Raw genomic sequence first — 19,460 nt, forward strand, 5'->3', positions numbered from 1 at the left:
GGTCAGCTTCTCTTGAAACCCAGTTTTTGAGGCTGGGTCAACCTGGTCTGTACTTTAGGGACCGAAACCTCAAGAATCTGAGTGTTGTTCCCCTGATCTAGCAAAGCCTTTAAATAAGTGGTTCTCAAACTTTTTGGCCCACCCTGCTCAATGCAGACCTTCCCATGGACCACCAGCCAACCACCCATGATGACAAAATGGGTGAAGGAGGGGGTGAAAGTGTGGGGTCTTGCCAGGAGGTAGGGAACAGGAGTGTGATATTGGCAGGAGGAAGGGTGCTGGAGCAGGGTGAGGGTGCAGGTCTGCGTATGAGGGGGATGGCAATTTTGGCCAATGGGAGAAGAAGGGAAAGCCTCCAGGCAAGTGGTTTCCTGCCCTGTCATTCCCCCAGTCAGAGGGTGTGTGTCTAAAACTATACCCTCTGTCGGTACTCAAAAAATGAGTACAGGAGCTTTCAAACCGGGGCATTTTTGTTGAAAATGCCTCATCTAAACTGCCATTTTTTTTCGAAAAGCCCCATTTTGAAAAAAAAGCGGCGGCCGCCATAATGCAAATGAAGCACGGGATATTTAAATCCCGGATTTATTTGCACTTTCTATGTGTCTAATTTACATCCCTCTGCTGACAGAGGGGTGTAGTTTAGACATTCCCAGGGAGAGTGGCAGCATGTGGAGCTGCTTCCTGCCCTCACAAGCCAGATCCGGCCCACCAGGCTCACTCTCGCCCCTGCAGCAGGAAACCAGCACTGGTGCTACAGCCTCATGAGGGAGAGTGGGGGGGCTGGAATGCCAGCACAGACTCCCCACTGCAGGACGGGGGGGGGGGGGAGGGGGATGAGCTCTAAACCTGCATCCCATCTGCAAGATGGTCACAGACCACTAGTAGTCTGCGGACCACACTTTGAGAACCACTGCTTTAAATGCTTGTTTTATTTTTAACATGTGATAATGGACAACTCATGTGCTTAAAGTTGAATGCATGCCGGGGAACTTTTTTGAGGGGTTGGAGGCCCAACAGAAAAAACAGTTGTGGGCCATACACAAGGGAGAGAAACAAAAATAAAAAAAATCCACCCCTTTTTTTTTAAACCCAAACCCTCACTAATGTGGCCCCCAACTGAGAGCATAAAATAAAATGAGAGAGACACCTACACAACTCAAGGCACCAGGGTTCTCCTCACACTCCAGTCCCCTGGGGGTATGGGTACGGAGGTGCAGGGCTTTCTTTCTGGAACTGAATTAACTCTTGTGAAGCCCAAGGCTAGTACATTTTGTGGACTCCCCTAGGCTCCAAGATGGTGCAAAAAATGAGGGGTTAAGTGTGCTGGAGGGAGCTGCTGGGAAGCGGGTTGGGGTACAGGGTCTGGGCGGGAAGTATTGTGCAGGAGCAAGCTGAGGGCAGAGGTGGTGGGGGAGTCTGGGCAGGAGGTCGAGTGCAGGAGCAGGCTGGGAGTGAGAGTGTGGGGTCTGGGAGAGAGGTAAGGTGTGGGAGGTGCAGGGGATTGGGGTGCTTACCTGGCACAGCTCCCATTGGGTGGGGAGGCACAGATGGTTCTGCTCTGTACTGCACTTGCAGGAACTTCACCCCTGCCACTCTTTGGTTAATGGGAGCGATGGGGGTGAAGCCTGCAGTTGAACTCAGGGTCAGAGCTTCTCTGCACTAGCTTCCCTGCATTGCTGTGCCCCCAGTCAGGGGGGAAAGGAAGGGGATGGCACCATACAGAGCTGCTTCCTCTCCCCTCCTGACAGAGCTGGCGATGAAGGGGCTTTAACGCTGGTTCCCCACATTGGGCAGTTGGTGAAGTTTGGGCCGGGGGAGACAAGTCCCCAGCACCGCACTCACCATCCCTTTTGCCCGGGCCATGCCCCCTTGGAAACCAAGGGCCGCCCATCTGGAGTACCATGGGGAAGTGGGGCGGTGAATAGTCCCAGCCTTCCCGGACCACAGGGAGGGCAAGTGGGGCACAACCCTCCCCAGTCCTGGTCATGAAAAGGGTGGGTGGCATGAGGCCCCAGCCTTTCCTGCTCTGGAGCATGGGGAGGGCAGGTACTCTGGGGCAACAACGCTTTGCCCCCAGTATACCTACAGTAGGTGTTCTGGGGGTAGAGTCTGGGTGTGTCCAGGCTCACAGCCACCTATTATACCCACCAGCCCTGCTCCCTGCTGTTTTCCCTTGCTGTTTCCCCCTACTTATTTGGTGTGCTGGCAAGCAAGATGGAGTCCCAGCCCTGCTAGCCACTCCCTTGGTGGTATGGCTGTCCCCAGTAGACACGCTGCAGGATAGCTCTCCCCTGGGGGCGTGCTGCCCCAATGCCACTCTCATATCGTGTCCCTCTGAACAACAGTCCCTCCCTTTGCATGTTATGGAAAACAGTCCTTTTCCTAGGGCTTCCAGTTGTCCTGGCACAACCAAACCCTGACCTTTCTTTAAGTTAGGAGAAGAGGAAGCCACTTATAAAATTTGGTGGCCCTACTTCTCACCGTTTAGGAGGAGTTCTTGAACAAATGGATTCGCAGACAGACACATTCTAATCTAAAATATACCTCTAAATTATTAGAAATGCTGGCAGTGAAGCAGGGCTTGGGAGTGGAGATTTACAGCTTGCAATACCCCAAGTAATAACCTCATGGTCCTTCTCTACTTGGAGAACCCCTGTTCTAATACAGACTCCTGCATCCCGGTGGATTCCCACTGATGTGCAAAGGGTCAGGATCAGCACCTCTAAGAATTCTTCTTTCATGACAGCACATACTTGAACATAGTTAAACTATGAAAAGATACTAAGCTATCTCTTGTCCTTCTATTTTTAGTTGGGATTTATATTCTTTGAAGAAATAAATTAATTTTACTTTTGCCTGATAGACATTTTAAAAGAAAATGTGATTTGCAGAATATCAGAAACAAAGGGAAATCCCTGATTTGTATAGGGCAATAATATGAATCAATGACATGACTCGACTCATATACACTGGCAAGATCAAACTGTGTTATGTGTTATACCCCAATCTCCTTACATAGTAAATTTGTCTGCATAGAGAGCTCATAACATCATAATGACAGGAGGTTATACATAGTGTTTAATGCTGTCTTGTTCACAGATCCAATTTCCTACCCTCTTGATTTCATCTATGTTATATGCTCATCTGTGCTGGGGGATCTGGTTACAACACACTTGGACATGTCCCAAACTTCATGGACATGCTGAAAACACAAAGTCCACTTTACACTACAAAATTAAATCATTGAAGGAGAACTGACGTGGTTGAAAATCAAGTGCCAGTAGGAGCAGGAATTATTTCATGTAAACTGTATTGTTCTATGTTTTAGAACAATTTTGTAAAGTTTTTATATTATAGACTCTGTCACATGGTTTGGCCAGAAAATTGCTCAAGAAAAAAAATCCCTGGCCAACCAAACTAAGAAACTTATTGTAGAATTGTGCTAGGCTATGTCTACAGTATGGGGTTTTTCCGGGATGCCTCTGGAACACATCGACTCTTCCGCTTTTTTTTGCAGAAGAGCAGACGTGCTTTTTTGGAAGCCCTGTCTTCCTCCTCCCATGAGGAAGAAGGGCTCTTCCAAAAGAGGAGGCTTTTCCGAAATTTGGCCCAGTGTAGATGGGTCAAATTTTGGAAAAGCCTCTTCTGAAAAAACTATTGGAAAAAGGTATGCAAATTGTGGGGCGCAATTTGCATACCTTTTTTCGATAGATCATTGTATTGTAGACATAGCCCTAGTGTCAACAATTATTAATATCATGGTTTCAAGTGTAGTATAGACAGGCTGTAAAAAGGCTTCATAAGATTAAAAACAAACAAACAAACAAAAAAGAAAATCTGCTGGCCTCCTCCCACAAAAATTAAAACCAGGCACTGATGTGTATAAGATACACGAATACTGTAGAAGCAAGAGATGAAATAATTTTCCATATAATTCACTTAATGTCATTTTACTTCACCAGATCAAATTTGCAGATGTTAATTTTAATGATGAATAAATATAAACCTTTGCAAAAGTTTTATCCTTATTTTTATTGTGTTAGAATTATTGCACTGTCTGAAGGAGAATATTGACCCTACTTCTTGCTTCCATTGTGGCCAGTGAGTAGCCAGATCCGGCCCTTGGAAAAACAATTGATGTAATCAGATTGCCAGGATAATATATACCTGCCTCCCTCTCCCCATTATGCAGTCATAAGGACTATGCCAAAGGCTTTTCCCAGGGAAGGGGAAAGATAAAAGTGCTGTTGTGATTTGTCTCTGCAAAGTTTTTTGGGGGCTATTACAGTTGCATGCAAATTAGAACAGCAATCTGGCTGCTCTAGCTTTCACCAAAGTCCCTAGCCAGCCCAGAATCTGTCGTCTCATGAAGCACTTTCTCCCCTTGTCTTGTGAGATGCTTAGAGCTCAGAACTGAGGCCAATGCATTTGTGATAAACATCTTGGTTAATATTGCCAGCTAATTTTAGATTTGGTTTCGAGGATATACCTACAGCAGCTTAAATATGTTCCAAAATGAAAGTGCTTGATGAAAACAGAATTTTAAAAAGATGTTAAATAGGCCAACCATGAAACAACCATGAAACTTTTCTGCCAAATCTCACTAAATTAACCTGAGCAGCAAGTTGCCTATAGCCATTCCCTCCTGTGAAAAAAAAATCCCAAAGAAATAAACACATCTACACTGTTGTGAGGTCTGACAGTGGTTTCTTTGCTGTATCATGTCTTTATTGAGCTGGGATTGAGACCAGTGGAAAGAACAAGGATTTCAGTACCCACGTAAGCAGAGGATAATATATATTCTGTGGTTCTGTGGGAGGCTGAAGCAAAAAACAAAAACAAAAATCCTATAGATCCCTGTCATACTATGTGAAGCCAAAGATTTATCACACAAACGTTCTTCTACTCTGATTTACATGCCATATTGCCATTGTCTGAGTAAAGAGCAAACATTATATATAGTGCTTGTCTGCTGCAGGTATGTAGTGGAGGGCAAAGGGGGCAATAGATTGTCACACACACAAATTGTCCAATTTCACAAGACTAGTCACAACACCTGATGTCATTACTTGATGAATAAATCATTGTAGGAATAGGCAGGAAACTAACACAGTCAGGTGGTGTGATTTCATGAGAAAAATATAAATTGGATCTGAGTTTTCTTCATCTCAAACTTCTGAATAAATTGAATGAACTGCGATTATCACAATTTCTTTTCCCGTGATCCATTCAGTAAAATAAAACAAACTGCTGTGGGTGTAAGGGTAAATGTCTTTCTAAGGCACATTCAAGGACATCATTACCTGCAGGGAAATTACTTCCACGGCAAATGATACCACATTACAACAGAAAAAATACTAGAGCATAAACAACTTAATTTATTGTGAACTAAGACCTCAATCCTGCAAATGCTTTCATGTGAACTCATTGGATCTGCTCAAATATTCACACGTGAAATCATTTGCAGGTTCAGGCTCTACTATTATGTAGCTATATCAAAGGAAAGTGGCTGAACACACACTATCTGAATATGTTTGACTGAAATTCTCTGTGACCCAGAGTTCATTTGTCAAAGTATATGATTTCTAACTACTGCCACTTCTTTTTTCTTTGAGGTTAGCAAATTCGGATCTTAACATATTTATTTATTTTCCTAGATTCTTCTTCCACCTCCAAAACGAATTGCATTTGTGTTGCAATTATGAAAAGCACCTAAGGGAGGGATTAAACCCAAATGAGGCCCAGATGCACCCAAATGGAAGCCCTCTTCCACCCTAATCTAAATTTGGCCCCTCTCCAAGATAGTCTTATGCCTTCCTCCCACTTATATGTTCTTCATTCCTTCCAGTGACTCAATACAGCCACCCCAGCAGGCAATCACATAGTCAATCAATCAGCTGTGCACTGTGCTGCCACCTGGTACACTGCTTCTGACTCACAGCTCTGTCTGGGCTTCTTCTCATGAAGGGCTGAAATTTGCCAGTACTGAGTTTCTTAGTTACTGAGTGCACTTCCAGAATGTCTGGGACCCAAAATAAGTCCTAGCAAATTTCCACAGAAAGCAGGTTAAAGGGAAGAAGTTGGGTGTCCTGCAAGCCTTCTAAAATATGGTCCAAGTAATTCTAGTTTGCTAGCTGGCTTCATTCTGTGAAAAGCAGAAATGCAACTAGCAGAGATTCTCTCAATGCTACAATTTTGAATTTTGCTCTTTCCAGGCAGCCTCCCACTCCAAAATTAAAAATAGCTCCCACATTACTGACTTCAAAAAACCCAACATCATTTTTTGAAATCCCTTCCACTAGGTTTCTAAATTCTTTGTATGTCTGTAATTGAAAAGAAACAATCAGAATTGCCGGAAATCCTGAAGAAGTTGGTGGTACCCATGAAAACTCATGATACCACCATCTACATGTTATATTAGTCATTAAGGTGCTGCTAGCCTGTTCATTGTTTGTTTGTTTTTTTAATCCATGGATTATCATAAACGGGTCACTTGATCTCGCTTAGCTTTTGTATGTATGTTCAAAAGGAGACAGTGTGGTTCAATGATTAAAGCTCTGGCTTAGCGGCAGCAGATGTAAGTAGTGGTCCCCACTCTGTTATTGACTTGCTAAGTGGAAATGGGAAGTTATAATGTACAGTGAGGGTAATACATCAAGAAAGTGCCATGGGAGCTTTGGATGAAAGGTGCTACATACTGTATTTGTAAAGACAAGTGTTACTAGAAGATTTTACCCACTCACCACCACTATAAAATAAAACTAATAATCGCCATAGTTGGAACTTGGATTCCTGCCTAGTCATTTCCTTCTCTTTTAAATCCCTGGAGGTGTACAGTGTAGCCCCATGTTAATGAGAAATGCAAAACCACATCGTTTGTTCGGGTGCCATCCACTGGCTTTTGCTGAAAGTGAAGCTAGAAAGCGCGGTGTTCTCCCAGCGGTGGTTGAAATGTACATGGGAAGTGGGTTTCGCTGTGAAAGCAAAGCTTACCTCTCCATTGTATTATTGTTGAGCTGTAACATGCACACGTTGTGCTCACCGCTGCGCTAGACATAACAAGACAGCCCCTGCCTTGACTGGTAAACCTCTAGGCAAGGTTTCATAAACGTGGATTCCAGAGTTCTGGAAAGCTGCGTGAGGTCAGAGTCTCCGTGTCTCCTAGCAGCATTTACCTGGCTACTTACTACTCTAGAAGGAATGAAGAAGGGGAATGCCCCCAGCTTCCCTCAGAAGATCAGGAGTAGAAGTGGGCATGAACAGAAGGTGACGCTTTCTCTCCCCACTCCACCATTGCACTGATGGAGGCGAGGAGTAGAGCTGGAGGGGAAGAGGGAAGCTAGCCGGTGACTGGTGCGGAGAGCTGCTTGGGGGAGGGGTCAGGCGATAGGACCATAGAGATGGGCTTTGGAGGAAGATTCTTTGTGAGGTGGGAAACATCTTCCTCCATAACCCTCTTGGGGAGGGGAATATTCGGGCAAAGGTCTTCTTCCTGGGCGTCCCTGCCTGTGAAAAGCTATTCCCAGCACACGCCCTCCCCCCCCCCCCCCCGTGGCAGAATCCCCAGGCAATAACTCCCCTATCCCCCCATGGCAGGTTTTCCCCCGTTGTTTTCCTGCCTCCCCCTCCCCTTCTCCCTTGCTCTCATCCCGCGTTTCTGTAGACAGCATCCTCGCACTGAGCATGTGCGCTGCATCCCTTCCCCTCCTCCTCCTCGGGTACCAGCTCGGCGACAAGGTGCAGTGAGCTCAGCAGCGCCTTCCAGTCCAGCCCAGGAAAGGGCTGAGCCGGAGCCCTGACTCCCCGGCTAGGATGGAATAAGCAGGAGAGCCCCACGCACACAGCCTGCCCGGGCAGGAGCCATGCACTCCGGCGTGGAGTTAAAGAGAGCCATCTCTGCCAGCATGGAGGCAGAGAAACCAATGAGACGTTACGGGGCAGTGGAGGAGACCGAGTGGAAAGCTGAGGGGCTGAGGAGAAGTAAGTGCTTTGGATTCTTAACGCAAAAGATGAAAACGCTGAGCTGCTGCTTATTTCCAGCTCCCTGCACCCGCACTTTAAACCAGGGGCGGGAGGAGGGAATAGCCATTTAAAGGGACATTCTGTTGGCTAGCTGTTGTGTTCAGTCAGCCCTGGGTAATGACCTGATTTGATCCCCTCATGCTTAGCTCTAGCAGTGCATGCACACATGCGATTGAACAGTGTGGTCCTGGTAACAGCCTCTGCTTTGTCTGGGGCCGGGCAAGGTTGGTGTGATCATTTTGCCCTTTGAGGCTGATGAGCGCCTCTGCCTTCTGAACTGGGCTGAGCTCAAGACAAAGGTCTTTCCTTCACTGACCCTAAAAATGGACAGGGAACCTGGGGCTGGATTCATTCCAGGGGAGCTCAAGTCACTTTGTTGTTTCATTGAAAAACGGATCTCTTACTTAGCTCAATGATGTGCAGAGATGCTACTGTTTTGGAGGCTGTGGGATGGGGAAGGCTAATTCGGATGTTAGTTGTCCTCTGTCTATAAATGTGATTTAATATGTTGGATTTTACAAATATTGGCAGCATGTTATAGGCTTCATGTTTGACAGGCACAAAAGACATCCACATTATTCATTGCTATGTTCAGCTGGCGGGTATTGAAATACTGTGCTTCGTTCAATTGTATAATAATGGATGTACTGTATCTATTGGCTTAATAAAAGCTCTTTAGTGCAAGAGTGCTCTTCAGTGAAATCAACATTTTTCAGAATGCAACAGCTGACACATCCGCTCCAAAGTGCTGATGACAAGAATAGATATAGAGATAAATGCTGTCAATTCAAGTTATCAAGACTCCTGACTGTTCCAATACTAGTAACCGTTACTCTTTTAGTGGCAGGGCCAGTGCCCACCACAACTTGATAATTCTGTAACCCTAACCATAAATAAGTGATTATGGCTAACATCCTTGAACAGAAAGTCATTACAAGCTGTGCATTCATTGTGGGACAAAATATATGATACAATTTAGCAAAGGTTCTGATTAGGCTCTATGAAAATGCTTTGGGCAATGTCTGCACTAACTTATTTGTTTGGACATGTTGTGGATCATATTTGCTGGTCTCATAAATTTATCATCCACTTTTTGATATTGTGCATTATGACATTTTGATTTGCAGCAACATATACTTTATCCACCGTTTTCTGCTTTGCACAAGTTTCTATGATATTGGAGTGTTCCTCAGAGCTGTGTGCTGGGTTCATACTTTACCTTTGGTTTCAGTTTTCCATGAATGTTATCATAGATCATATGCTGATGACAGTGAAATCTAACTCTCCCACACTCCTGATGTTTCAATTGCAGCATTGCTTTTGTTGCAGTGCCTGGCATAGGTTCAGGACTGAATGGCTTAACAATTTCCAAAACTGAACTGAACAAAACTGAAATCATGTTGGTTGGCTCCTGTACATGTAATAGATTCTACTGCTTCTGTTGCATGGAATAAACTTGTACTCTTCTCCTTGTTTCTAAAAATTAGACTCTTGGTATTGTTATAGAGCCAGATCTCGAATGCTGGTGACCATGTAGTACACATAGTAATGATGATTTGTATTTATAGATCTCAGAGAGGTAGCCATGTTAGTCTGTAACTTAAAAAAAACGAGTGGTTCTATAGCACCTTACATACTAACTAAAATATATACAGTATATAGCATCATGAGCTTTCGTGGGCACAACCCACTTCTTCAGATGGGTGGTACCCACAAAAACTCATGATACTGTATATTTATGGAGTAACTTTCATCCAAAGTCCACAAAGACCTATATTAGCACCATTCCAGCATCTCCACACACAGTACATTCAGGCTTAGAGAGGTGACTGGCATGATTTTTAGAACTGTTCATCACTTATGACTCCCACCAAATAGCAATGTAAAATCACAGAGAATGTCATTGGCAGAGTAACTGGCAGGGAAGAAAAGAACCCTGATGTCTTGACTTACATGTGCAGACGATAGCCAGGGGAGCTCCACTGCTTCACACTAGCCTCACTTTACAAAGGACTTTTTAAAAAAATCACTGAGGAACATTATAGAATATATCTCATAGTAAGGTGTTGGTCTCTTCTCCAGTCACCTTGAGTACTATTATGAGGCTTTACTATTTGAATAATTGATCTGTTGGTTCATAGGCTTCAACTTGCTTAAAACACTTTAGAGAGGCTATTTACAGTAGTTGTTCTAAATGATCATTACACATCTTTCCTGCTCTAGTTCCTGTACTGACTTCTAATCAGGCATTTACATTGATTTTAAATCTTATTGTTGACTTTGTGAGATGATTCCAAGTGCTTTGGCACAGAAAATGGTGGCAGAAGTGCTCTCTAGAAGATGTGGGAAGCAAAATGTGGTAGAAGGTCAGAACAGAGTCACTCTTCCCAGTGCCACAATTTAGCCTTTAATGTTGATATAGCACTTTGAACATGTGAAGTATTGATTATTATTATTAACCAAATCAGATGCCCAGTCTAACCATATGTAGTTGCCCTCCTTAGTTTCTTGTTTGTCTCATCTGTTTGCTGCTTTTTGTCGTAATAGAGATCATGAATTCATCAGGGCTGAGACAATTACGGCAATTTTATTGTCTGTCTTTCCAATGCCTATCACAGTAGGGCCCTGTTCCCTAATTAGTGCCTCTAGAGTAAGACATACCTGCACTACAAATAAATAATAATAATAATAAGATGACATACCTTTATTTTAATATCATTTGATTGGGTAAGGAATGGGGTGGAAAATAATGGAAGCCAATGTGTAATGGAAGTAATATAATGGAACCCAGATAGTTTCTACTTAACTGTTAAAGGAGAAGGAACTCTTTGCTAATATACATCTAGATTTGCAAAATTAGAAAGATTTACTTATTTATTGGTTGTGTCAGAGATTAGTTATTGTTAGGGCAATGAAGTGTAACACTATATGAAATCCTATTCTACAACTGTCACTTTTAGCCAGATCCTTACTGGTGCTGTGCTGGTTTACACTGTTTGAGGATCTGTCCCCTAAAGTGTGGCAATCTGAAATAATTTTACATATAAGTCTCAAGCAGTTTTGTTGTAGGACATGTTTTTTTAAAAAGTTCACGAGGCACTGAGCTTGCTTTCTCATATGTGGGTGAAAATTTCTGGAGAGAACAACAGGAATGCAGTCATTCCTATCCATGCATGGAGCAGCTAGGGCATTTCTTGTGCTCAACAAGAATATAAATGCAATGTAAAATGCATTCAAACTTGTTAATGGAGAGAAGTAATAATTATAATGTGGCAACAACTTTCTCTGTAAGTCTTCTTTGTAATATACTTTTGGAAAGGCTTCACTGAACTAGAGACACATAAATGTATCTCTGGGTCATCATTAGCATACACACAACTTCATTTGGAATCAACTGTATTGGCTTCAGTAGGGCTATAGAATTTCCTGGGCAAATACTAAGATGCTAATCTAATGAAATAATCACACAGAAATGAATGAGTCACACAGCATTCTATTAAGTCTCATACTTTCCAGGTACATTTTTGTTTATTATTGTTATGAAGTTTAGAACCAAATGCCGGGCTAAAGGTAATACCCCAATTTTGTCCAGCACAAACAGGAGCACATGCCAAGAGACCACAAAGGGAGAACTTTGCTGGAATTTAACATGAGAACAAACAACAAATATTCTGCTTTTTGCACGCTTAGGAATTTGTGCCTTAGCCTTATTTTTATGGTGACAATGTCAGATGTAAGCTGCAGTAGATAGTTCAGTAAATCCATCTTTTTGCTTAACTTTGAATAAGATTGGTAGGGTAGAAAACGTGGTCAGATCCTCACTCAAGAAAACTGGAAATTCCCATATCATCTGGGGATCATCCAATAGCATAAAGCCAGCTCTCTGCCACACTCCATTCTTCCTCTGTCTTCCCAGGATAGGGGGGATATCAGAGGTGTGCCACTGGCAGGAAGCAGTCAGCCTGGAATGAACACCAATAATCTTGAGCCATCAGAACAATGCTTGCGGGTCCATGCTAGCTGGCATAAGTTAAAACAGTTCTGTGGTTGCTCTAGTTTGCACTATGGATATGAATCATTAACCAATTCACTGGTAAGCATCACCCTTGCCCAGTGATGTTTACCAGTAACAGCTAACCACAGCCTGGCTGGAGAAGCTCAAGATGCAGTGAGCCCGACTGGGTTGGAGGGTGGCAGGCACTCCAGTCCTGGACTGGCCCACTGCATTATGGGTGAGGGGGGCGTTCCAGCCTGCCCGGAGCAGCCCCCGCACACGGCGGGCCCAACCTGGCTGGAGCAGTCCACTTTTCATTGATTTCTTTGGATATTGAATTGGGTCCACAGAGAATTAAGCCTTGTCAACAGGATAAAGTTGTACTGGTTTTCCCCATGTAAGTTTTAAAACCTATTTAGGTAAACTAATGCAAATCTGTGTGCACATACTCTTATTTCAGAGTGGCTTCTTTCAATTTTAAATGATTTCTAGTTGATTTAAACTGAGATTAAATAAACTTGGTTTAAACTGAAATAAGATTTACCACACAGAGGTTTATACTAGTTTGAGTAGGTAGATTTAAAATTATACTTTTAATGAAACTGATACAACTTTCTCATGTATGCAAGGCCTTAGATGTATATTTGCCACTGATAATTTACCTCAAGCAAATGCATCATATAGTTCAAGTTCTGGAGAACCATAGAAGAGTTTTGCTACTAAATGCAGCAACAAAGAGACAACCTTGCACCGTGTATCTCAGAAGTATAGGGCTGGAAAGAACCTTGAGGGGTCATCCAATTAATCTGCCTGCACTGAGAAAGGAATATTATAATTTATATACATATGCAAAGTAAATCTAAAATACCCCCCTAACAAATCAGAATGGTAGCATTTTATGTTCACTTTGCACAGGAGTAAATGATGACATAAAGGTTCAAAGCAGTGAAGAATCAGGACCCTAAAAAGTGGAGAAGAAGGTAAAATGTAAGAAGAATAGAAAATCAGAGCTTTATACAAGAAAAGAGATTGGTGGTAAAATAACATTTAATGCCACAGCATGAAAGAAGTTAAAAACTAGTTTTAAGTTCTAGATGTTGAACAGACCCCTTATCCTCTCAACCAAATGGATTTAATGTTGCAAAAGATTCTTGCTTCACTAATTAGGCAATATAAAGAAGGCAGAACACTGGCCAGCAAACATGGGTTCTGCTCCTCACTTACCTGCAAATCATTTAATTTTCTTGTGACTTTCTATAAAATGGGAATAATGATGCTTTGTAAAGCACTTGGAAATATATGGGTGAAAAACTCGGTATTGAGCACTCAGTATTACTAACTGTATCTATTGCAAGCAATATCATAGATAAAATAGTTTTTACTTACTCAATGCCAGTCCACTGGGAAAAGTGGGAAAGGATGTAACCCAACGACATGGCAATTAAATATCTCTTTACAGAAGTAGCAAATCTGCTGGTTTTATGAAGGTCTGAAGACAAGCTTTAAATAGTCTGAGAAAGTAATTAAGATTCTTAGCATGTTTCTATTTTTAAAGACCTTTACATTAATTTTTAAAGAAACACAGAGAGACCAAGAAAGCAAATTTGCGGTGATAAAACAGCAATAAATAATCCCACTGCAGTAGACCATATCAGATCAAGTAAAGACTTGTAAACTCTTTTGGCAGCTATTTTCTAACAGGCAGTAAGACAGACATCAAAGGATTAATCCAATTCGAGATTATTAATGTCTCTTATTATTATAATTATTACTATTCATATATTCATATTGTATTACTTCTCTGATGAAAGTCAGCTTTTCTCTCAATGCAGCAAAGACAATGCTTCCACTGAGGAATTTTCTCTTTTCTAAAGTATGGAACCTATTCCAGCTGAAGTCAACAGCAAAACTCTCATTGACATCAATCGGGGTCCTAAAATTCTGTGTGGGTATCCCTGGCAGGAGAAGGAAATGCCTTCCCAACTGCCTCACCTGGCCCTGCCCATGCTCCACCTGTGTCCCCCAAACTTCCTTTCTCAGCCTGCTCTTGCAGTGCCACTGAGACTGGGAGCTGTGCTGCCCATCCTCCCAGCACTGGGGCTGGTGGCTGGTCTCTGGGAGTGGAGGGAGCTTGCTTGTTAGGGGTCCAGCTGGCAGGCAAGGCCCAGGATAGCTGGGGAAATGCTGCTTGCTAGGCTAGGACCATGCTATTCCAGGCTGGGGGTGCTACCCAGGGCTGGGAGTAAGGGCTAGCATCCATATGGGGGAAGAGGGACTAGGCAGGGGCCAGTAGTAGCCACTTGTGGCACAGAAGGAGCAGAGCTGAGGGGTTTGCCCTCTACCACCAATGGTTGTGTGAATGTTTCTATAAATGATTCATGGCTTTGACCAGTATCAGAATCAAGTAACTGTGCTTGCATTTCTGGCACAATTGCAGATACTTTTATTTATCTGAATTCTCTTCTAGTATTTATTAGGCCCTGATCCTTCCTCTCTTGCAAAATATTCCATATGTACAGTAAATAACACTTAACATTCCCACAAGGTAAAAAGCCTGTGATGCAAGTAGCTCTCCGTTTTCCTACTTCAAAGAGGGGACAGCAGCATGACAGTTACATATGCCAGAGTGCTTGAAAATTCATATAACAGCTGGTTTCCAAGCCAGCAGATTGTGTGTTTTCCACACAGGAACCACCATCTCCCCAACAGCATGACTCTTTCCCCTACAGCTGTGGACTCTGAGCCCTGGTCTATATTTGGGAGTTATTTTGAAATACCCCCCCTTATTTTGAAATATTAAGTGCATTGTCCACACTAGGAAGCCCGTTATTTCAAAATAACAGGCTGGTTATTTCAAAATCTGTACTCCTGTTTTCCTTGGGGAATAACACTTATTTCAACATAGTTATTTCAAAATAGCATTAGTGTGGATGCTCCACTACTGCTATTTCAAAATAACTACTCCCTAGAGTAATTCAGATCAATTACTCCCCAGTGCTTACCAGGTCTCTAAGTCGAGATAGAGCATCCACAATAATGGAACCTGCCTCGGACTTATTTCGAGGCTCCCCCATAGTGAGGACACACTATTTTGATTTTGTTATTTTGGGAGTGATTATTTCAAATTTAGTTATTTTGAAATAATTTCCTAATGTAGATATGCCCTAAGGAGCTACAGGGATGGTGGTAGAAGGCAGAGAAATAATGCTTTTTCTAATGCCAGTAAACACATTTTTGCTCAGAAATCTGCAATTAGTAGAAGCAGGCCTGCTACTTTGCACAACTGCTCTCTTGCTTTGGTTCCTCTTGGTCCTTAGAACTTTATGTATAAATCTACAGAATCCTGATAGTACAGATTGGCATAGAGAGGCTGTTTTGGATTCTTGTGATGGGAGTGGAAATAGACTATAAAGCAACTGGTTTCCTCTCACATTCTCTCGATCCCGATGCAATATGGCTGGACTGCCTCCGACATAGCAGTCCCTTTTCTAGCTGAGTCCCATGGTTGCAATTTACTGTGTAACCTGCCTCCACATTCTATGCACAACCGGAAACCTTAACTTATTATTCTATCAACTCAATTTTATACCACAAAAAGGGGCTAGTGAGAAAAACTGCAACCCTCCTCCAACCCCCACCCCCCAAAAGGAATGATCTGAAAAAAAAGCGGGAGAATCTGAGAGCAAAGCTAAGATGTTATGCAGAGTATTGTCCAGAAAAAACAATGTAAGCTAATGCAGCAAATAAATGGCAAATTATTACCGCGCTGAGTACATTTTTTAGCAAAGAAATGTATGTGTTAAATTGCTCAGGGGTCAAAGAGTTATTGAATTCCAAAGACTTTATGCATAACAGTGAATAGTTAGGTAAATTAAACTTAAATAACGAGGAGTCCTGTGGCACCTTAGAGACCAACGGATTTATTAGGATATAAGCTTTAATTGTTTTTGCAGATGCAAACTAACGATAACTCCGTGTTAATATTTAGGTGAATGTACCACCAATATTTATTTGAAATGTTATTTATGGGCCTCAAGTATCATATTTGGAACAGTTCCTCATTAACTTTCATATACCCATTAAATATAATTTATATAAATTATGTGGTAGTCCTGTCAAGTAGGGCACTTTGAAATAAATTCCTGCCAATAGCTTGTAGCATTATGCACCTCTATTATGTAATTTTGGTGTTGTATTTGGCTGTTGACTCCTGTGTTTTACAGTGTGCATCTCATGGGAGCTATTGTTTATCTGAGTGTGTGCGCCAATAGAGAGGCAATTATTAAAAATAGCCCACCTTGCAATGCACAGAGCCTCTCTGATCAGTCCTGAGGTACTGTGCAAACTGAAACTAAGCACCTAGCAATATTCAGCCCAAAGGTGCTAGAATCTGCATCAGGAGAAGCCCCTTTTGGTAGAAAATGTGCAGTGCAACATAGTTGATTATTTCCCTTTGGGGCTATTAAATAAAGTCATTTCATTTCCCTGAGAAGCATTCTGCTGTGTAACTAGATTACGGCTATAGTATAAATTCACTCCTAATTCAAAGATGAAAAATGCATGCTTGGAGGGGAAAGTGTATGAAAAAACAGAGTGAACGTCACTAAATAAATTATGCAAAAGCGACGAGGAGTCCTGTGGCACCTTATAGACTAACTGAAGTGTAGGAGCATAGGCTTTCGTGGGCAAAAACCCACTTCGTCACATGCATCTGACGAAGTGGGTCTTTGCCCATGAAAGCTTATGCTCCTACACGGTCAGTTAGTCTATAAGGTGCCACAGGACTCCTCGTCGCTTTTGCAGATTCAGACTAACACGGCTACCCCTCTGATACTTAAATAAATTATGTTAGTTGCCTTACAGAATCAGCAATGAAACTTTAATTAACCACATTTTGTCAGTTCATAAAGGACAAAATGTTTGAGAAAATCATCTCAAGAAAATTCTTCATTAAATGAAAGAATAATCTTCTATGAAACAGGTGGCTCTTTGAGCAGTTCTATGATTATATGTGCTCCCAAAAATACAAAATGTAGTGTGTTATATGACTAGCAGGAGCAGTGTTTTAACTATATTTTTACTAGCTTGAAGAAACCCTTTTATTGATTGGTGATATATGGGATTTTGTACAAACATGTTTGTTTTTTATACTGACAACATGGTAAATTATCTCATCTCCAAGTGATTTCATGGAAATGTGACAGCAGCCTTTGTTCACCTCTTAGCAAAAACAATTCAAAAAAGGAAGAATCAACAGTGAATTCCACCTTTTCTTTATTTTCATGGTGTAAGGCCAAGCTCATTCCTGGAGTAATGCCACCCAAGCCAGCTGGCTTTCTTTAGGGTGAACTGGCCCTGTGGTGAACTGGTACATAACATCCATTCCCTTATTTTTACAAACACACAACCCAGTCCTGGTTCCACCTGAAGTCAGTGGGAGTTTCACCATCAACATCAGTGAGAGCAAAATTGGGTTTTGTGCTTGTAGCTGTGTAAGTCCAGATCACCCTGATTTCCTGCAGGAATACTTGGGGTGGGCGTTTGAGAGAGGTGTGCAGTGTGTGAGGATCTCCTTGCAGAGATTTTCTGGGATTATTCCATTAGCATGATGGAGATTATCTCCAGTCCTTCTCTTCCAGCTAGAGAGAGTGGTCCTGTCCCTGACCCCCAGGAGTCCAGATGATCAATGGGGATTTATCTCCTTGGAGTCCTTGTGCATCTACATTTCCTCTAGGGATCAGTGTCTCAATCATTTAGCTTCTGGGCAGCATGGCACCATTGGGCAATGGAACTGGAGCATCCTGGGCCAGTGACTTCCCCTAAAGCCAATGTGTTTCCCAGTTTCAGAGAGAGCAGAACAAAGTTAATGCTACCCAAAATTAATTCATTCCCATGGCCACACCCTTGGTTTCCTGTGTTACCCCCACTATGTCACCTCTCCCGCTAAAGGTACTTAACTTTACAGAAGACTTTCTACCAGAGTCCGGGCTGAGGAGACATGAACAATGCTGTTACAGTGAATCAATGCAGAGGTTAACTTCCACACTGCTAAATATGGAGCACATAAGCATGAAACTACCTTGGAGCATGGCATATATAAGCATAGGGTTGTGTCAGCCACTGTAATTCAGGTAGATCTGTTCCTGTTGTGATGAATCATAGAATCATAGAACCATAGAGCTGGAAGAGACCTCAGAAGGTCATCAAGTCCAGCCCCCTGCTCTAGGCAGGACCAATCCCAACTAAATCAACCTGGCCAGGGCTTTGTCAAGCCGAGACTTAAACACCTCTAGGGATAGAGACTCCACTACTTCCTAGGTAACCCATTCCAGTGCTTCACCACCCTCCTAGTGAAATAGTTTTTCTAATATCCAACCTTTCCCACCACAACTTGAGACCATTGCTCCTTGTTCTGCCATCTGTCACTACTGAGAACAGCCTTTCTCCATCCTCTTTGGAACCTCCCTTCAGGACGTTGAAGGCTGCTATCAAATCCCCCCTCACTCTTCGATTCTGCAGACTAAACAGACCCAACTCCCTCAGCCTCTCCTCATAAGTCATATGCTCCAGCCCCCAATCATTTTGGTTGCCCTTCGCTGGACCCTCTCCAATGCGTCCAAATCCTTTTTGTAGTAGGGGGCCCAAACTGGACACAATACTCCAGAAGTGGCCTCACCAGAGCCGAATAAAGGGGAATAATGACATCTCTGGATCTGCTGGCAATGCTCCTCTTAATGCAACCTAATATGCCATTAGCCTTCTTGGCTACAAGAGCACACTGTTGACTCATATCCAGCTTCTCATCCACTGTAACCCCTGTCAGTCCCCGTAATACACGAGGTTCGAAGGGATGCCGGAAAGGATGAGACCACAACTGGGGGTTTCAAAAAGTACAAACTGATTTTATTTTGATGGCGCCAGACAATCATCAGAACAAAAATTAAACAGATTGCCAGACAACACAAAACAATTCCCTGAGGCTTTTCTAAATCACAATAATTCCCAATAACTGCCCAGGGGTTAGGAACAGTTGAATTAACACTGGTATTATCCATAGGGCTGACTATTTACACAACTTTATACAAGGAAACAGTAAAAAACCTAAACCACAACTATTTATAAACTAACTTAGTAACTTTTTAGCCACTGTCACTTGGCAAGCAATAAGGACAACTAAAAAATCAATTAGGATAGGGATGATGGTGGGGGGGGGGGGGGGGTGTTATACCAGTTCTGGAGACAGCAGGAACACAAGTACCGGTCACACGCTCATAAACTGTCTCCACTCGGGTCGACCAACTCGGAGTACGCTCAGTAAGACTCAAGAGCGGGGGGTGCAAGGCGTCTGGGTGATCAGGCCAGGCGTTCACTCAATGCGAATCCCCAGTGAGAGAGGGGCTGCCTGCCTGTTTTATTGCCTGTGAACTTATCACCCCATAGGTTG

The 19,460-nt window shown here is 42.8% G+C and overlaps 1 protein-coding gene across 1 annotated transcript in view; it reads left to right on the plus strand.

Annotated features, from left to right (window-relative positions):
• The first annotated feature begins 7,612 nt into the window (after positions 1–7,612).
• Positions 7,613–19,460, plus strand: part of BMERB1 (bMERB domain containing 1) — a 93,073-nt gene continuing 81,225 nt past the window's right edge. Inside the window, exon 1 of the mRNA XM_006136286.5 lies at positions 7,613–7,980. Coding sequence (XP_006136348.1) covers positions 7,863–7,980 — 118 coding nt within the window. The 5' untranslated portion in view covers positions 7,613–7,862. The remainder of the gene's footprint in view (positions 7,981–19,460) is intronic.

The sequence above is a fragment of the Pelodiscus sinensis genome, chromosome 15 (genome assembly GCF_052426305.1).
Source record: "Pelodiscus sinensis isolate ZL-2025 chromosome 15, ASM5242630v1, whole genome shotgun sequence".
NCBI lineage: Eukaryota > Metazoa > Chordata > Testudines > Trionychidae > Pelodiscus > Pelodiscus sinensis.